This window comes from Schistosoma haematobium, chromosome 3, assembly GCF_000699445.3.
Source record: "Schistosoma haematobium chromosome 3, whole genome shotgun sequence".
NCBI lineage: Eukaryota > Metazoa > Platyhelminthes > Trematoda > Strigeidida > Schistosomatidae > Schistosoma > Schistosoma haematobium.
In genome coordinates, this window is record NC_067198.1 from 22145101 (window position 1) to 22164672 (window position 19572).

A 19572-nucleotide genomic window follows, 5' to 3' on the forward strand; every position below is an offset into this window, starting at 1 on the left:
AATGATTTTAGTGAACTAGGGCTCCCAGTACGAACGAGAGGAATAGAGCACCGAAGATTTCCATATAATAGAGCTTTGAAGAGAGTTAGTACTTGATGATGAATGATCGGTGGTCAAAGGTATCTGATTCATTAAGATCCAGTTTTCTTAAACTCAAGTTAGTAGATAATCGATTAAAGGTATAAGGATTTTGAAACAACATTTATCGAAATGATACACCTGAAGTTATCACACAGGAATTACTGCACTTTCTAGTGACGTGTAACAGTGGGAGCACATCACAGAGTATTAGCTCTCACCTTACTGCATGCAATGTAAGCACTTCCCACAGGTAATCTTGGGCCACTATAATTGTAGATGTTCCGAGATAGTTTGTCGAACCTTGATCCTCGTTGAACGTCATATTTGTCATTAGTCGCCTCCAACAAATTCAATATGACATACGAGTGGATCTACACCTTATCCCAACTGTCTTTAACTTCTCTTCTCTGGATACCCAAAACTGTCCAGTCATTGTGTAAACCCATCCTCACGCTACACACCAAATGTTATCAGATCCTACGTATACAACGGGTAAATATTGAAACTTGGGTGCTTTTGGGATTTTCGTGATCCAGATAGACAAGTTTCGACATTAGTGATTAGTCGGACTTCATGTTTTAACAAGAGAATCTAAGTTTTGTACCACTGAATAATCGTTAACACTAATAATATGTACATGTTTAATGTTGGGATAGTTCAGGCAGGAGCCTAATAAAACTATATTTGTCCTTGTTAGCGACGTTGTAGACGAGAAGGCAGGCTTCTGAGCAAAACTAAGAAACCTAGCATTTCTTTAGTTCGTTGAAATAAGAATACAGTAATAAACGATATCTTTTATTTCAATAAACACAATACCCTTGGTATACAAACATATGATTAGGAGAGTTCTTACACCCACATGTTTGGTAACACCCTTGGTAGAACGCATCCAGTATGTCATTTAGACTGCAGACAATGAGTAAGCGAACATTAAATAAACAAATTTATAGGTCATAATCTTTCAGAATAAATCATCGACAACTTAGCAAATTTACCATTATCTTGATAGTTGAACATGGCCTGAACAATCTGTAACCAACTAACTACCAACTTACAGAGTTTAAGTGAAGTTATACACTGTGAATATACGGAAGAAACGACAAGACATTATGATGAACACAAAGTAGAATACAGCTGATAAAATTTCCATAGGACACTGATGTAACAACTTCCATAAAAGACCTCCAAAAACTTATTGATATTGCTGAGAACTACGACTGTTAATGAAAGTTTCTTTTTCGCGTTAATAGTGCTACCAACTCCGCCAGGAGTCCCTCGAGGGGCTACTGTCGGTCCCAAGCCCGGATAAAGGAGGAGGGTTGGGCATGGGGTTAGCGTCCTCATCCCGTAGAAAACTAACTCGCTAAAAAACGCCAACCAGAAAAAATTATTCAAACCTTTCAAACTCTGCCCTGGGAGTTAGAAGGTCTTCATTTAGAAGAACTATGACGCCTCATGATGAAAGCCGAATTCCTTCGGAAGTTACGAGGCCGATGCCCCTTCTGACAACCAGAGCAACCATTTATTTAGGTACATGGAATGTTCGTACAATGTGGGACACCGGGAGAGCCTTCCAAATTGCTGCAGAAATCAGAAGATACAACCTAGAGGTACTTGGGATCAGTGAAACACATTGGACGCAAGTTGGACAACAACGACTAGCTTCAGGGGAACTTCTGTTATACTCTGGCCATGAAGAAAATGTCCCACATACACAAGAAGTTGCATTGATGCTGTCCAAACAAGCACAAAATGCACGTATAGGATGGGAATCTCATGGACCAAGGATCATCAAAGCCTCCTTCAAAACAAAGAAAGAGGGCATCATAATGAACATCATCCAATGCTATGCACCTACCAATGACTACAATGAAGACGCTAAAGATTAATCCTACGATATGCTGCAGTCAATCGTCGAGAAGTGCCCAACAAAGGACCTGACCATTCTGATAGGAGATTTAGATGCCAAGGTTCGAATGGACAACACCGGATATGAAGATATCGTGGGACGACACGGACTGGGAAAAAGGAACGAAAACGGTGAGAGATTCGTAAACCTATGTGCCTTCAATAAACTGGTCATAGGCGGTACTATATTCCCACGCAAACGCATACACAAAACCACATGGACTTCACCGGACCACACTACGCAAAACCAAATCGACCATATATGCATCAACAAAACGTTCAAGAGGACGATGGAAGACGTGAGAACCAAGAGAGGAGCTGATATAGCATCAGATCACCACTTGCTAGTCGCCAAGATGAAATTGAAACTCAAGAAGCACTGGACAACGGGGCGGACAATATCACAAAAGTTTAATACGGCCTTTCTTCGGGATACTGACAAACTCAACAAATTTGAGATATCCCTCAGCAATAGATTCCAGGCCTTTCATGACCTACTCAATGGAGAAGAAACTACTATGGAGAGGAACTGGAAAGGGATAAAAGAGGCAATCACTTCAACATGTCATGAGGTTCTGGGCCACGAGAAGCACCATCACAAGGAATGGATCACTGTTGATACACTGGATAAGATTCAAGAAAGGAGGAACAAGAAGGCAGCAATCAATACCAACCGAACAAGAGCAGAAAAAGCCAAGGCACAAGCTGAATACACGGAAATAAACAAACAAGTGAAGAGGAGCATCAGAACCGACAAACGTAAATATGTGGAAGATTTAGCAACGACGGCGGAAAAGGCTGCAAGAGAAGGAAACATGAGACAATTGTATGACACGACAAAGAAACTCTCTGGAAATCACCGCAAACCAAAACGACCAGTGAAAAGCAAGGAAGGTGAGGTAATCACCAACATTGGAGAACAACAAAACAGGTGGGTAGAACACTTCAAAGAACTCTTGAATCGACCAGCTCCACTGAACCCACCCAACATCGAAGCAGCACTCACCGACCTCCCAATCAATGTTGGCCCACCAACAATTGAAGAAATCAGACAAATCAAGAGTGGGAAAGCAGCAGAACCAGATAACATTCCAGCAGAGACATTGAAAGCAGACGTAGCGGCAAGTGCAAGGATACTCCACATTCTCTTCAATAAGATTTGGGATGAAGAACAAGTACCAAAAGACTGGAAAGAAAGACACCTGATCAAGATACCAAAGAAAGGCGATCTCAGCAAGTGTGATAACTACAGGGGCATCACTCTTCTCTCAATACCGGGAAAAGTCTTCAACAGGGTATTGTTGAACAGGATGAAGGACTGCGTAGACACCCAACTTCGTGACCAACAGGCAGGATTCCGTAAGGATAGATCGTGTACAGACCAAATCGCAACTATACGGATCATTGTGGAACAATCAATTGAATGGAATTCATCACTCTACATCAACTTCATTGACTACGAAAAAGCATTTGATAGCGTGAGCAGAATAACACTATGGAAGTTTCTTGGACACTACGGCGTGCCTCAGAAGATAGTCAATATCATACGGAATTCCTGTGTTGGATAAAACTGTAAAATCGTGCATGGAGGACAATTGACGGACTCGTTCGAAGTAAAGACCGGTGTCAGGCAAGGTTGCTTACTCTCACCCTTTCTCTTTCTCCTGGTGTTCGACTGGATCATGAGGACGTCAACATCTGAAGGGAAGCACGGGGTACAGTGGACAGCTAGAATGCAGTTGGACGATCTAGACTTCGCAGATGATCTGGCCCTTCTATCCCAAACGCAACAACAAATGTAGGAGAAGACGAACAGTGTGGCAGCAGCCTCAGCAGCAGTAGGTCTCAATATACACAAAGGGAAGATTCTCCGATACAACACAGCATGCACCAATCCAATCACAATTGACGGAGATTTGTAAGATGTAAAAACCTTTACATATTTGAGCAGCATCATTGATGAACACGATGGATCTGATGCATATGTGAAGGCGCGGATCGGAAAAGCAAGAGCAGCATATTTACAACTGAAGAACATCTGGAACTCAAAGCAACTGTCAACCAATACCAAGGTCAGGATTTTCAATACAAATGTCAAGACAGTTCTACTGTATGGGGCAGAAACCTGGAGAACTATGAAAGCCATCATCCAGAAGATACAAGTGTTTGTAAACAGCTGGTTACGCAAAATACTTCGGATCCGTTGGCCAGACACTATTAGCAACAACCTCCTGTAGGATAGAACAAACCAGATCCCAGAGCTGGAAGTCGATAGGACACACATTGAGGAAAGCATCCAACTGCGTCACAAGACAAGCCCTCACATGCAATCCTCAAGTCCAAAGGAAGAGAGGAAGACCAAAGAACACATTACGCCGCAAAATGGAATTAGACATGAGAAAAATGAACAAGAATTGGGTGGAACTAGAAAAGAAGGCCCAGGACAGAGTGGGTTGGAGAATGCTGGTCGGCGGCCTATGCTCCATTATGAGTAACAGGCGTAAGTAAAGTAAGTAAGAGCTACCAACCACCAGTCGAATCCACTGTATAAATTCACCGCCAAGTAATTAATATACTATGAATTGTGACAACGGAAAAGTGCCTACTTCCAATCTCAACGATACCTAACCAGTTCTTTAAATGGTACAGAATGTCGAACAACAAGCCTTTCAATGTAGATAGGCTGAATAATTTAACGAAAAAGATAGCCTTGTGCTGGTTGGGGTAATACTTATAACCAGGTGTAACGTGTGCAGCACACAAGTATTTTAATCAATCAAAGAAAGATTAAAACACTAGTAGCGAACAGTTCAAATAATAAATTAAATACACTTATGTGAGTCACAAACTGATTAGAATTACTTGTACATATCGCATCAGGTTGAATTGCATGATGGTACTTCTGAAAGAAATCATGTAACAGCTCATCGCAGAAGCGAATTGATCTGATTTTTTTGTCCTTATCTTTCATAAGTGGTACTGATATGATGTATATAATTAAGTATGAACTGTTAATGTTTGTAAAAATTATGCAATGAAAAAGAATTATAACCAACCATAACATGTCTTGAAAACAAACAAGCAAATTAAAACATTGTTGATAAATATACACATTTATTCACAAACATGAAAAATATTCACAATGGCTGTTTCTAGGCGTGAATAGATGGAAAAATAAAGACACAAGTTTATAAAAACACGAGGGAATTAAAAAAAGAGAAGCGAAACAAAAAATTTATTTTTGCATAGCTACATATACTACTCATAAATGATGAAACAAAATTTTGATCTATAATTACAAACACAATGTTCTGATACACACAGTTATTCAGTAATGGAATCAGATTCACTATCATTTTCACCGTTGGCATCATTATCACTCCCTGAGGCTGTATCAACTCCATCCTGAAAAATTGTTTTGACAAAGAGACAAGAAATATACATGAGAATATGTCATTAAATTATGTAGAACTGAAAATAAACGATTAAAATACGCTTTCATCAATTCGTAACTTAAAAAAGAATAAATAAAATAAGAGTACACCTATATCACGTCTTTTTGAGTATTTTTAGTTCATTCGACTAGAATATATTATGTATCTTGCTTAGAAAACATTAGTTAATATGGCTTTGAATCAAATGTAAACTCAGAGATTAGTACTCACTATGCTTTTTTTTCCGTGAACTGAATAAAGCTGACACAAATCAACAATTGAAAGAATAGTGACTCAACATAGTACGTAAAACTAGTAGACATTTAACTAGTTATTTTATGTGTGATTTAGTAAATTCCATTAGGTTAGTCTAAAAATTAGCGGATAGCACATGAAGCATACTAATTAGGTTAAATGATCGATTCGCCTGATATCATATCAAGATCTTAATGTCTTTTTACAAATAAAGCGCGTAAGTAAACGTTTGCTGTTATAAAAACAAGAATATTCATAAGAGTTGTACTTTAAGAACACTTTCAATTATCACTGTGTAATCGATATTGATTATCGAAGAATAATTATCCGAATATTGTATGATGATGTAGCTTCAAATAATTGACAAGGTTTCTTTATTGTTGTTGAGCTTAAAGTAACTAGTCAGTTAACCGCTATGCATATTTCATGAAAAGACTAAAAAAGTAAGATTTTAAGTAATACTCGTATCAGAAAGGACTATACTCTAAGAAGAATCAACTAGAAACTTTACATGAAGCAAATGGTTTTAAATTTTATTGTCTACCTTCAGTTCCAGTAGACTATAACTAGTTGTGCATATAGACTACACGAAAAAGCTAAGAAATTTGTCCAGTTGTAAAACTATAGTCTAGATAGGCATTTCGTTTTATTTTGAGGTAAACAGTAATTTCATAGTAGTAATTGAACGTTGATCTTTTTAACTCTACTGCAGCTAATTAATGCAAGAATTTGAACGACAACAACGAAGAAATAACGACATCTATCATTATCTATAAGAGATATCACTCGAACGCTAAATGGTAATAATTCTCGGGGAATGGACAAAGCAGATATTACTTACAAACAGAAAGACATTGTTCAATGAACTATCATTATCGAACCAAAGTAAGAAAAAATGTGGAAAATCAATCTTATTACCACTGAATCTGAGATATAACATACTCATGATCAAGTAGCTCAAGTTATATATATATAATTGATTTTCACAACAGATGAAACGGAAAATGAGCAAAGTACAATCTTAGTCATAGAGAATTATAATGTTTCTATGGTGGGTATGCCATGTTATCTGGATACATTTTTCATTGACACCTAATAATTTTTCACACGCTTCGGTGTCTGTTTCTTTTTGGCTACTTGCTAGCTTACTTATAATTAGTTAATTATTGCACTTAATTTTACACTGAAAATATCAAACTGATAGTTTTGGTATATGCACTTCAAATTAAGCACTCAGAGTTATTTTCATCATTTAGATTGCAAGATCTACACTTAAAATAGTCACTAGTCATCTGATCGTAAATGATCTACGGTGCAGTTAGCCAGGTGAAATTAAGAACCGATATTTCCTTAACATATATTAGACAAGTTAAAGTTAAATTGTAAGGGATTAATTTGACAAACGTTAACACAAGTGTGATAAATCTATATTTTTAATTTATGATGGATGAAGCACTATCGTTTCTTATGAACCTTGGCTGCGCACATATAATCGGAAAATATACCAGAACACAAGAAAATTCCATATACAGGAGAGGACCAAATAAGACCAAACCACTTCTGGTTAAACACGTGAATTATTTATAATTATACACTAAGGAAGGTTTTCATGAAATCCGAAGACAACTGAACAAATTTATTTATGTAATACATAATCTTATGAAAATCAAGCGTAAAAAATTCATTACTTTCTTAATCACAGATTCTTACGGTAGTTAAAGCACAGGCCAACAATATCTCTGGAAAAATTACTGTGAAACTACTACTACTACTACAAAGTTATACAATCAATAAACCATTGATTTTTGGACATATTAAATGCCTTATAAAAAAATATCGCCACTTAATTGATCGACTGATCAAGTTTTCAGTCACACTGATTTAAAGTAACAATTAAGCGTACAGCATGAGGAATAAAGAAATTCGTAACCACGAAATAATTTTCATTAAAAGTCGACTAATATATAGATGATGAATAATAATATTTTTATTATTATTAAAGTTCTTTTTTATAAGCCTCTATAATATTACATTCAAAATAACTTAATGTTATGCAAACATTCCCAGATACAATAAACTGACGTTTGTTTATCACAAAACATGAAAGTGGTATTTTTAATACAGTAACAGAAATGCTTGTTTTTTTTTCTTTACGGTCAGGATTTTATAGATTAATGTGAAAAGTAACAAAATAAATTCTTGAAGAATTTTAGCGCTATAAAAACAAGGCGTAATACTACTACTATTATTACACTATTTAGCAAGTTTTACTAATATATGCTATTTGTTATTTACTAAACATAAAAAATCTTAAATGTTAGTGTTAAAAACACACACAAAGGCACCAAATAATTAAATAATCACATAAACACAATACTTTATCTTAAAACAACTATTATCGTACCACTGTGATTTCTCCGACCAGTTAGCGAGTAATCTACATAAAGAGTGAAAGGATAATACAACGTATCTAGTTGCTACTAACTATAGAGAATATATTTGCAGATTTCGATCATAAAAGAAATTATACGTGGTAAAAGAGTTCAGTCTGAATGAGACCTGATATGACAGAAACGCATCTCCAAATTACTTAAATGCCTCGAAGTCTGATTAATACACATAATAAGGTATAAACACAGTTAAATTATCAGTCAACTTAGATTGAAATTTCGGTCTTCAACGTATGCATACAGAAAATAAACTCTGTAAATGATCACGAATGTATAATGCTAAATTGCCTTAGGAAACATTTGAAACAACTATTTAGTGTTCATAAATTTAAATTTGTGTTGAGTATCGACTTAAGCAATTCAGATGTAATTAGTGAATTATGGATAACCAGTTTTTAATCCTTGTTGGATTCCAGTAAGGCTGATTTGAAATAGTTCTAAAATATCAGTTACTAGAAACCAAGTCAATGGAGTCAAAAGTGAAATATGTAATAAGAGATTTGAGGATTGAATTTTAAGTCATTCAAAATACATAATGAGAAAACATATGCCTATTTGACTGATGAGGGATCAATACGAAAACATTTTCACAGAACGTCACAATCGGTTACTCGAGGCTATATAACGATGTCGTGTAATGCATATTGACAATTTTTACCAGTTACTTGTATATTAAAAATGAAATTTCTACCATCTTAAAACATGTCCTTTAAAATCGCATATTTGCACTTGAAATTCAAGCATAACCTTAGGATTACAAATTTTTAATAGTTACCATAGAATAGTTTGTGTAATAAATCACATAAAAGAGCAAAGGCTCCAGGAAGAGTCAATTCACAATGTCACGAACTCAATAGATTTCATGAATTAATAAACTTATATAATATGCTGTATTAATTAAATTGAGAATGGTTAGTAAATATAACAGATAACTAACATTTGCTGTTAATGTATCACGGTACCGAGTTCTCATTGGGCTACCATATGACTTGGCATTTGTTTGACCTTTAGTTAAGGTATGTTCCTGTAACTGCTTGGTATTCGGAACTGATCGGGTGCGTGACAAGCTGGAAGACTTTACAGTAGAATCTAGTATTGCTGAATCAACTGATTCTTCCAGTTTAGGTTGTTTATTGGGTATGGAGTCGCCAGTACTGCCATCAGAGCCACGACGATTGTCATAATCAGAAACATTAATAGTGGGACCCTTTTTATCCTCCTAAAAACAAAAAGACCGGTAAAGAAGATAAATTATTTTAATAATGGGTGACCAAATAAAAAAAATGTTACCGCTAGTCACCGGAAGTCATCCATTATGGTGAAACAACATTAAATTTTACTGAGGTCACGTTAAAAACGTAGTTTATATTTAAAGAAATGCAATTATACAATTTCAAATAATGTAAATGGTTTTTATTGAAAAAAGAGTCAGTTTTATTTCGTGATAAACTTTTGATAAATCTTGTTGTTTTCTTGAGGTTGAGATTCTTCTGATAAGAGAACAATTAAAACTATTTCAGTTCAAACACGTTTACATGTATAATTAATGTCTAAACCTGAGAGGTTTTCGTGACCTTACAATTTAATCAAATATTGACAACAATGCCCTCTGTTAGGCAACTGGACCTGCATCTATCTGACATGGTAGGACCTTGAGGAACAATCGTTTCAGCCAGTATAGTCCGATTGCTTCATCACGATAGGCAAACTCGACCACCACGTCAAAGTAACAGCAACAGTCGGGATTTAGAACGCATTCAGTCAATAGGTCACAGATTCGAACCCTAGTTCCACCAATTTTGGTTTGATCAGTCGAGTGGTATCACAAGCTATTGCGCAAATAATGTAGATCAAAGTACATAAACCAGTACCTGACGCATGAGTCACATTTAAAACAGTATTGAGGTAGGTCATGGGACAAACGTTTATATGTTCATATCACCACACTTTTTAATGGTACTGTAAGAGAAAATCAATGTAGATATAAGGATATTAAACTCAAAAATCATGTTGATCGAATGAACATAAATGATTGGTTAGTGATGAGATATCAATGTAAGTACAGAAGACTGATGAGCTCGAACCTTTCTGAAAAATGCTTATGAAAAACTGGTGTTTCAGGAGATGCAGTTCAACACTGAACATGTCAACTGAGTTGGAACAGTGTATGACTTTGGGTTACAAGAATATCACAAAAACTGCAAGGATCAATAGGAAAATATAGTTCTAGGATAGTTTCCCTTTCAACCTATAAATGTATTCTTGAAGTAAGAGACAATCAAAATGTTTGGATAGTTTACTTTAAAATTGTAAAACACCAAAGTCAGAAGAAATTTAGTCTATAGATTTAGAAAGTTATATCTCTTTAAATCAATTTTATAGACAAACTTAATACGAACATGATGAATGTGTGAAAACATGAATACAAACACGTTAGATAAACCAGTTCACTCACAGATGTTCAATATTCTTCCATGGATATAGCGAACTAACCCACATTTTAGTCCTTCAAAATTTATTGTCTTTTAAAAACAGACAACAATCCACATTGAATAGGGCAATGAAAATCAGATGAAAAGCATAAACTTCATCACGGAAATAACTGTAACTACTAACCTTTGGGGGGATTATATCAGTCATGAATTATATAGTCATCTATTAGTTTCAAAAAGGGAATTTTTTCCTTAAAACGTAGTTTGAAGGTAACTAACCTCAGATTGAATTTTCTCAGTGAGAATAACTGATAAATAGTCCTTTACAGGTCGTCCAGGTGGGTTCCAGTTGATGTAAAAATGTGGACACTTTCTTGAAAGAAAACGAAGAGCGCGCCAGCTCCATTCATCTTTATTAATCGATCTGAAACATGCATAAAACGTACAATTGCTAGGAAATAAATCTCGTACATCTTCAGGTAAGTGTAAAAAGGTAGCTAAACACAAAATGTTTGGCATTTTCTTAACTTCATTAATTTATTGAGAAAATTTCACTAACAACAGAAATACATTGCTTATATATATATGCCCTGTTAGTATGTTGGAAGGCTGAATAATTATTGAAACTACGTTCTTTTTATGCAACATAATCTGTCTCTTAAATTTTTAAAGGGGCTGTGAAGATCAAAATGAAATATTCACAGAAGTCCTTACAGTAAAATTAAGAAGTCAAATCAATTAGTTTTTTTTTACGTGCTACCGTCAGCGTTTGCAAATATATCCGAACAACTCTGGCTCCATAAGTCATTGAGACTAATATCCTATGGTTGTAGAACATTCAATCCAAATTGCAGCGGTACATTTTACCCTTGGGATCATCATGAAAGCTTTGAATATGGTTATGAGCTCTAGATATTTTAGGAAAACTTAATTACTTTCATCAGACTTAATAATAGTTTGTATGTTTGTTTAAAAGCTAAGCACTCTGAAAACACAGGTAAGAAAATATTTTTTGGAATGTACCCCACCGGCACATATACCACAAATAGTGGATAATGTCATGTGAACCTTCTCTATCTCCGATCTCAGACTTTGCGTTTCTAGTGCTTTACTACCAATAATTACTATTATTGGTTTTTATTCTCATAATTTATTAACTTCTCTTTGATGCCTCTTCTAAATTAAACTGCCACCAAGTCCAACACCGCTTTGTTGGTGTAAATAACCGTGAAATATTTAAATACATAAAGTATAAATAGTGAACGATAGATTATCAGTTCAAAAACTGAGGATATATCATGAATAAATTACTTGTATTCCTCTTCGACTTTTTCCGCAGGGTCCATTTCCATGATAGCATCTTGAAAATAGGAATGAAGATCCGGATTGAAAACTCGCCGTTTGTCCCGACAAGCAGCTAAATTATCCGGACATACATTCCATAATTTATCTAGCTCTCGATTCCCAAAACGATAAACTTTCTGACCAGTACGAGTAACTAAAGGGTTTATATGCCTTTTCCTACAAGAACAAACATGAAGTTACCATAAGTCAAACGTCTTTCCCAAATAAAATAACTTCTCGCAAAAAGTAGAACTTGCCTAACAGATAACCTAGATTTTTCAGGATTTCGTACGAATGAAGGGCATCCATCGTTCTTCCATCTATTCCAATAACTTTCACGTTCCAGAATGCGTTCTACTGTAGAAACAAACGTACCACCCGAAGAACTGTTTGGACTATTAGAGGATAACAGTCGTAACACTACTTCATGTCTTTGATTAACCCAAGCGCACTGATCCTCACTAAGTACTTGGTCAATTCTAGGGGAAACGGGAAAAATACCAGCTACTAAATGATTACATTAAATGCTCACTGAAGGTAAACAAATGTATAATAACAAGAAAGTTTGTTCAAAATCGACCTTAGCAATTGTTCGCTTTAGAACAGCCAGTAGCGTAACGATTTCAAAGTTACCCTTTCAGGGACAAAAATGAATTGGCAAAGGAGTTTAATATGATTTCGACTGACAATTCATTTTACACTATACCAACTCTATGCTGGGGAAAATGTCCATCTAAAAACTGGCGCTAGCATATTGTCAAATCGTAACCAAACAGCTTAATAAACTCATAAGAATTGTTTTCATTCCTAATAAGTGAAAAAAAATCCTGACAACTAATGATTGATCATTAAGAAATACATTTCTGTGAACAATGGATATCAACTAGAACACAATCGCAAACGAGTTACGGCTTTGTAAATGTTTTTCACCGTTAATTATTACTAAGATACGAACTAGACATTACCCAAACCTGATATCAGAGTGTATTCTATTATAAAGGATGCCTTTTATAGTGAATTAAACTAACAAGAAATAAAATACCTATGAAATAAAACATAACAAACAAAAGAATCGACCATAGTGACGGGTCGTGATACCAAAAATCAAGCATCTAGACTGTGGGAAAAGTTTTCTTGGATTTTGAAACGAAAAATAAGTTAGGACACTCATACGCCTATTCTATTGACACTAGCCAATTACATAAACCAGGGAGGACTGTTGTAAAGATAAGACAACTTTAGTTGGTAGATAACAAATGTACTGAAATACTCGGGATGAAAACAAACCTAACGATCTTAATTGAGGAACCCCGTACACCATTTAGATGAAGACAAACTCACAAGACATAATACATATGAAAAACAACGTTAAAGAAAATTTTCGCCGTTCCAGGAAACCATTCAATATCTGGAAAGCGTTTTTGTAAAACAAATAAAATCACTTAAAGTAGCGATCTCTATGTAGAACAACGGACAAAGATAAATTGATATACTTTACAAAGACCCACCTCGGAAAAAATAGGGTTACCTTTCACACTCCAGAAAATCAGACCGATAAGTAGAACACTTTAGAAAACATTTCAACTGGTTTTCAGCCACACTTGAGTTACCCATTATCTCCAAGCAACTTGAGTGGCAAATTAACGTAAGTCTCCCAACTCTTAGCGAGTTTGAAAAGGCCATAAGTAATCTAAAGCGAGAGAGAGCAGCAAGGTCTGATGGACTGACCTCTGAGGCTTTTAGAGACACTGACCCAGTTTTAACAGTTAGATTAACTGAAATCTCAGCCAAAATCTGGGAACTGGACATGATCCCGTTTGATTGGTCACGGTCGCTGATCGTCCCAGTTTATGAAGGACAAAAATCCTTTTTTACAATCACAGAAGAATCAGTTTACCTAATATGGTGTATAAAATGCTAACCTCAATAACATTTTAACGTCTAACTAGAACCCATGAAGAGAGGACCCGAGAAAACCAGGCTGGTTTTAGACCTGAACGTAGATGTACAGACCAAATATTCACCTTAGGCAATTTCTGGAATATAGACAAACTTTTCGGCGTTTGACGACAGTTCTATTCATCGACACAAAGGCGGAGTTCGACTCGGTCGATAGTGAGGTTCTGCGGCAATGTTTGACATTAAAAGGTGTACCAAAGAATTACAGTAAACGTGAACAGGGTTTTTATTTTACGAATTCATATTTTCTTGAATCGTATCTTCGATGCCTAATCTTCTCTATTACCACTGATACTGCTAATAACTCTACTACTCTAGGATTCGGCTTGACAATTTCATCTCTGTGTAATAAAGTATGACAGCTTGAACTGATGCACATACGTACCAGGTTCTATGTTGAAACTGGTTGATTCACTGAATTATTTGGACAATTCTCATCACGTAATCTCAGTAATTTTTGATTAGTCTTATTTCAACGTCTTTGACTTTGTATTGTGAGGTATTGATTAAAGCTTTTTATATTCTTATCGCAAATAGTACGCCATTCATCGCACTACCAATTTCTTATCTTTAATTGTTGCGTTTATTTACATGATCTCTCTCAATGTTATCACTGACTTGGTCGGTCTAGTATATTTATATATGCATATATATAGTACTACATAACAGTCAAGCCTGATGATGTAATTGCAAACAATATTATCTATTTACGTGTTGTTTAGATTGACAAGTAGATTAACGGAACAACTGAGGTCACACCTAGGTACTTCTGAAAACAAGGCTGACCCAAATGTTACTTGGAAAGATATACGAACAGCTGTGGAAACAGCAGACACATCTATTAGTGATTCAAATCAAAGGGTCACGAAAAACCAGTGAATTTCCACTAAGTCTATTCCACTGATAGATTCTCGTAAACTCATCTCATCAGGCTATGAACACAATGAAGAACGAAAACAAGTCGGATCTAGATTAACCAAAAGTCTAAGGAATGACAGTGAGCAGTGGTGGACAATGAAAGCAAAAGAGATGGAAAAAACAACGGCTGTAGGTAACACTAGACAGATTTTCATACTAACAAAAGAAAATGCAATTAAGAAGTCAAGTGTAAGTGAAACTATCTTGGAAAAAGACGACACTTATCTGCGCCCCCAGCCCAGACGTTTAGAACGATGGGAGGAAAATTTTAAGGAGCAGTTCAGCTACTCTGCAACTACCCACCATTTCCAAACAGTGTGAATGGAACATTGAAGTAGGTTCCCCATTCTAGTTGAAGTTCAAAAAGCTATAGCTAATCTAAAACGAGGAAGAGCAGCTGGTCCAGATGGATTGGCTTCAGAGGTCTTTAAGTATGGTGGTTCAATTTCAACGATTAGTTTGACTAATATTTAAGCTCAAATCTGGGAGTTGGATGTAGTCCCATCTGACTGATCACAACCACTGATTGTCCCAATGTATAAGAAGGGCTTAAAATCATGCCATGGTAACTATAGGGGGATTAGTTTGACTAGTATAGTGTTTAGAATATAAGCCTCAATAATTATCAGACTCGTGAACTGCAAACACGAGGAAATCAGGCTGGCTTCAGACCTGATCGTGGCTGTATCGATCACATATTCACCATTCGTCAGATTTTAGAACACAGGCATGCTTATCGGCGTCCAACAATGATAGTTTTTCTTGACTTAAAAGCAGCATTTGACTCTGTAGGCCAAGAGGTTCTGTGACAATGTCTGTCATTGAAAAGTGTACCTTAGAAGTATACAAACCTTGTGTAGGCTCTTTTCTACGAACTAATTCTTTCTTCCTGTACTATATCCTTATACACAGTTTTTTTAATACATTACTACCATTGAATTGACTACTATGAATTTGTCCATCTTGTTGTACTAGTGAGGTGTGGGAACTTGGACCGACGCATATATGTTCCTGGTCCTACGTTGTAGCTGACTAACTGAGTGTTTAGATTTACAATATGGGAATTTTTAATATAGCATTGAAAATTGACTAAAAAACTGAAGGATGTCACAAAACACCGTGGAAAAGAGAAGGAAAACTATTCGACTTACGTTTTAAATTTAACTGTAGTTGTTAAATATTGAAACAGGATTAGTAGCTGAACAAGTATATACCGCCGGAAACTAGGATCCATAAGTTGCAAATCCAGCAGCTAGAATAAATAAAATTATTACGAAAGTTCAGACACCGTCAGAATGAATTAGTCACGAACAGCATAAAATATAAACTCACTGCTTACTGACCAGATAAAAAGCAGGTAAGTGATTAGACAATATCATTAGCAACGTAAGGACCAGAAATAAGTGTGCATCGGGGGATTTCGTCACAATGCACCAGAGCGGCAAGTACAGGATGACTTTTCATATCAAGATCTAGGGGTGGACAGCAAGAAACTACATTTGTGTCACTGCGACTGACTACGCAAATATTTCCAATATCGCATCGATTTCAGATGGAAATGATACATTAACATGGATTAGTCGAATTCACGTACTGTATGACATAGCTCTTCGATATGAACGCTATAGAAGTTTCGATCGCTCTTCAAAAAACCCTACGGTCTGTAACGGAGAGCTTTGTAAGTATTAAAGATACCTATGTTACATAAACTAATAATATATCACTGAGCAGGCTAGTGTGGCTATGTTGTTTTCAAGAATAACAAAACATTACATACATGTTTTCAGGAGCTATTTCTGGGACATCTATATATTGAGCTTGGTTGTAGCTGAGACCTATGTACTCGATCAAGACTTTCAAGACAACCAACAAGATCTGATAGACTAATTAATGATTCATGATGAAAACGTACTAACCCACTGGTACCATCTGATAAAAAACTATTAGTTTGTTAGTTACGGTGAGAACGATGACCAGGAGCGTAAGAAATATTTATTGAATCTTTCTCAAGTCTAGTATCTGGTAAGTACAAAAAATAAAAGACGTTTAGAATTCATTGTCGTTGAGATAATCTGAGTTCAGATGCTCAATTTTGCACTCAACGTTTTTAAATTTTGGAAGCTGCACTATATTAACGAAATAATACATCTCATTTATTTGCGAGAAAACGTTATACAATCATTAAAAAGTAGTAACTGTGAAACAAAGTCTTTGTTACTAGCTTACTGATACAGTGAATCATATGCATAGAACACTTACTTTCTCGCTTGTAAGGTACTTGGAAAACGTTCCGCTGCTACTCTGAGAGCAAATATCGCCTTCTTCTATTGCCATTAGTTTAATACTCGAAAACACATCTAACACTGTGTCTGTGCTACTTGTGAAACGCATCCACTTAGCTTTCTCGTAACACAAAGCCGGAGACTTAAAGAACTCCTGAAGAGACCAAAATTTGACATAAAGACCGGCATCCACTTCTAAGGGAGTAGATGAATCAGTCATTTCCCCCTCTTCCAAATCATCAGATGTATGATCGTGAGAAACCTGATGCTTGAAAGCACTTGGGTCGGGATTTTTGTTGTACAGCACATCTTTTTCTGAGTTAAAGTTGCTCATAAAATTTAGTCCAGACTTTTCATCTAATGGAAATAAACGCGTTAAGAAGAGTTGAATTTGGCCACAAAAAACAGTATTCTGTGACTTTGACAGGCGTCTAAGTAGGTCTACATTGAACAGATATATTTCGAGGAAAAGTGATCAAACGAACCATTACACATTCTTAACAATGTATTTCTTCCTGAAGCAAATAAGGGTACCTACAACAACCATGAGAAGACGTCAAACATACATCCTTCAAAGTGATGATTGTTTCCTCCATAAATCCAAACATTTCTTCACAAAGCGATATTGGTTTGGTGTTAAAAACATCCGCGAATAACAAAAATGGAGTCGGCGCAGAACACAAATCTATTAGAGAAACTAAGAGCTGGAAGAAGATCTTACTCGCTAAGGCCGCCGCAACACCCATTTTTAGAAGTGTTTTCACATCGTCCATGGAGTCTGAGGCAAGTAGACACAGCATACGTCCCCGTAAAGCAACATCAATCAAACTTTTTTTATCTCTGAATTTTTGTTAGTTAAGATTAAATTTTAACTTTAGTTCAATAGCCTCTGCAGTTGCCTTCAGTTTAGCTAGAGAAAAGCCTGACGGGTCTTCTAGAATATCCTAACATCAATTAATGCGATGCAACCGCAAACCCACTTTAATAACACCAAAAGACAACTCCGTCTCGGACTGACCGACCGACATAGCGCCGGATTCGAATAGCGCGGTTCAGCTTCGGTTTCAGTAAGAAGCATAGCAGGTTGGCAAACTTGAATTACTCCTTACAATTCGATTCCCAATGAAGGTTCGGTTTCTTTTTGAAAATGTTTACTGATGAGGTTGAGACTACTTGTTTGAGGAAGCCTTGCCAAATACATTGCCAAAGTCTATGAATATTGCATTGATAAACTGATTATTGTCTGGGGTTGATGTCCAATCCCGTCTTTCTATGAGTAAGTTGTTTAGGCATTAATGATTATTTCGAAACCGGCGTTGCTCACGGGTTAACAAGTCGTATGATTGTGTGTGACTTAGTAACTTAACCCAAATTATCTCTTCAAATAGCTTGACCGCTCTCCCGGGTAAAATTATAGGTCTGTAGTTAGATACGATTTGTCCCCGAACATCTTTAAACATAGGACTAACTGAAGCACCTTTCCAATCCTTAGAGAATTGAGTTTAAGAAAGGGACTTGTTGAAGAGCATCATGAGTGGCCCTGAAACAATGTCTGCGAGAGATGGAAGCGGTCGTGGTTATAAACTATCAGGAATCGGTATCTCACTAGGTCTGAGGTTAATGATCAATTAAAGAACTGCTTCCTTAGTCACACGTACAGATCCTGTAGCTAGCGTCTCAGTGGTGTGGTTATGACAGGTATCGTTAACACTACTCGTAGACTCCGCTGAAATAGTTTCATAAAGTCTCAGCTTGGGCCAGATCTGATTCAACTAGTTTATCCGAGTGTTCGCGCGACTGTAATGGGTGAATGTCATCACTACATTCTGTACTTCGTTTGATGTACGAGAACAATCGTTTGGGGCAAGTAAAGCTATCGTATACCAACTGTATTCTGTGGGTGATGCGACTATGGTCTTTAGACATATATTTCTGATTTTTCGGTATTTACACTTAAATGATTCGTGATCTGTCGACAAGAGAAAGTCCTAGAAGTGTTACCTTTCGCCTCGTCAGCTTTCGAATTTCCTTATCGATCCATGGATGGCACTGTGACAGCCTAGATGTTGACCATGGGATGTTTGGTGATGTTTTCGTGCCTCAAAGTAACCCTCGTGCTATGGACAGAAGAAACCAGACAAGTAGTGGATAGGTCTTTATTTCGATCTTTGCGCAGTCACGGTGGAGCGTGGGATCATCTGTTCAGACAAACAAAGGCTCTCAACATTCAATATAAGATAATAGGGAATATAACGCTTATGAAAAATAAGGAAGTGAATGAATACTTGAACAATACTGTTTTGGCATATGCTTGGTTGTTTGGGGTCGACTCTTAACCAACCAACCTAAGCTGTTACATTAGCTTCCCCCTAGAACCGACTTCCATAGGAACGTCGGTTCGATTAACCTATCTATCGAAAACACCTTAGTTCTATTTCTCATCCCAAGGGAAAATTATCAACTCGCTCACTGTTTGACTTACAATCAGTGACGACTAACGCTGTCAGCT

General features: G+C 36.3%; 1 protein-coding gene across 2 annotated transcripts; it reads right to left on the reverse strand.

The window, feature by feature from the left end:
- Window positions 1-5086: 5086 nt before the first annotated feature.
- Window positions 5087-18112, reverse strand: THOC1_1 (THO complex subunit 1). Of its 2 annotated transcripts, XM_051219617.1 has the most exons (12): window positions 18044-18112; window positions 17785-18007; window positions 17630-17748; window positions 17549-17597; window positions 17041-17504; window positions 15933-16033; window positions 12162-12383; window positions 11872-12081; window positions 10840-10984; window positions 9066-9347; window positions 8083-8115; window positions 5087-5394 (listed from the first exon to the last, which is right to left on the reverse strand). In XM_051219617.1, the coding sequence occupies exons 2-11, from the start codon at window positions 17861-17863 to the stop codon at window positions 8104-8106; spliced, it is 1683 nt and encodes a 560-aa protein (XP_051069247.1). In that variant the 5' UTR covers window positions 17864-18007; window positions 18044-18112; the 3' UTR covers window positions 5087-5394; window positions 8083-8103. The 2 variants fall into 2 exon arrangements, with proteins under 2 accessions (XP_051069247.1, XP_051069248.1); XM_051219618.1 differs by lacking the exon at window positions 8083-8115.
- Window positions 18113-19572: the final 1460 nt, after the last annotated feature.

Excerpts from the sequence above, each read along its gene's own strand:
- THOC1_1 (XM_051219618.1), bottom strand. The coding sequence starts at position 17,863 with ATGCTGTGTCTACTTGCCTCAGACTCCATGGACGATGTGAAAACACTT. Across the intron at positions 12,082-12,161 it reads AAATCTAGGTTATCTGTTAG|GAAAAGGCATATAAACCCTT; the intron begins GCAAGTTCTACT and ends TTGTTCTTGTAG. Across the intron at positions 9,348-10,839 it reads CTGAGAAAATTCAATCTGAG|GAGGATAAAAAGGGTCCCAC; the intron begins GTTAGTTACCTT and ends TTTTGTTTTTAG.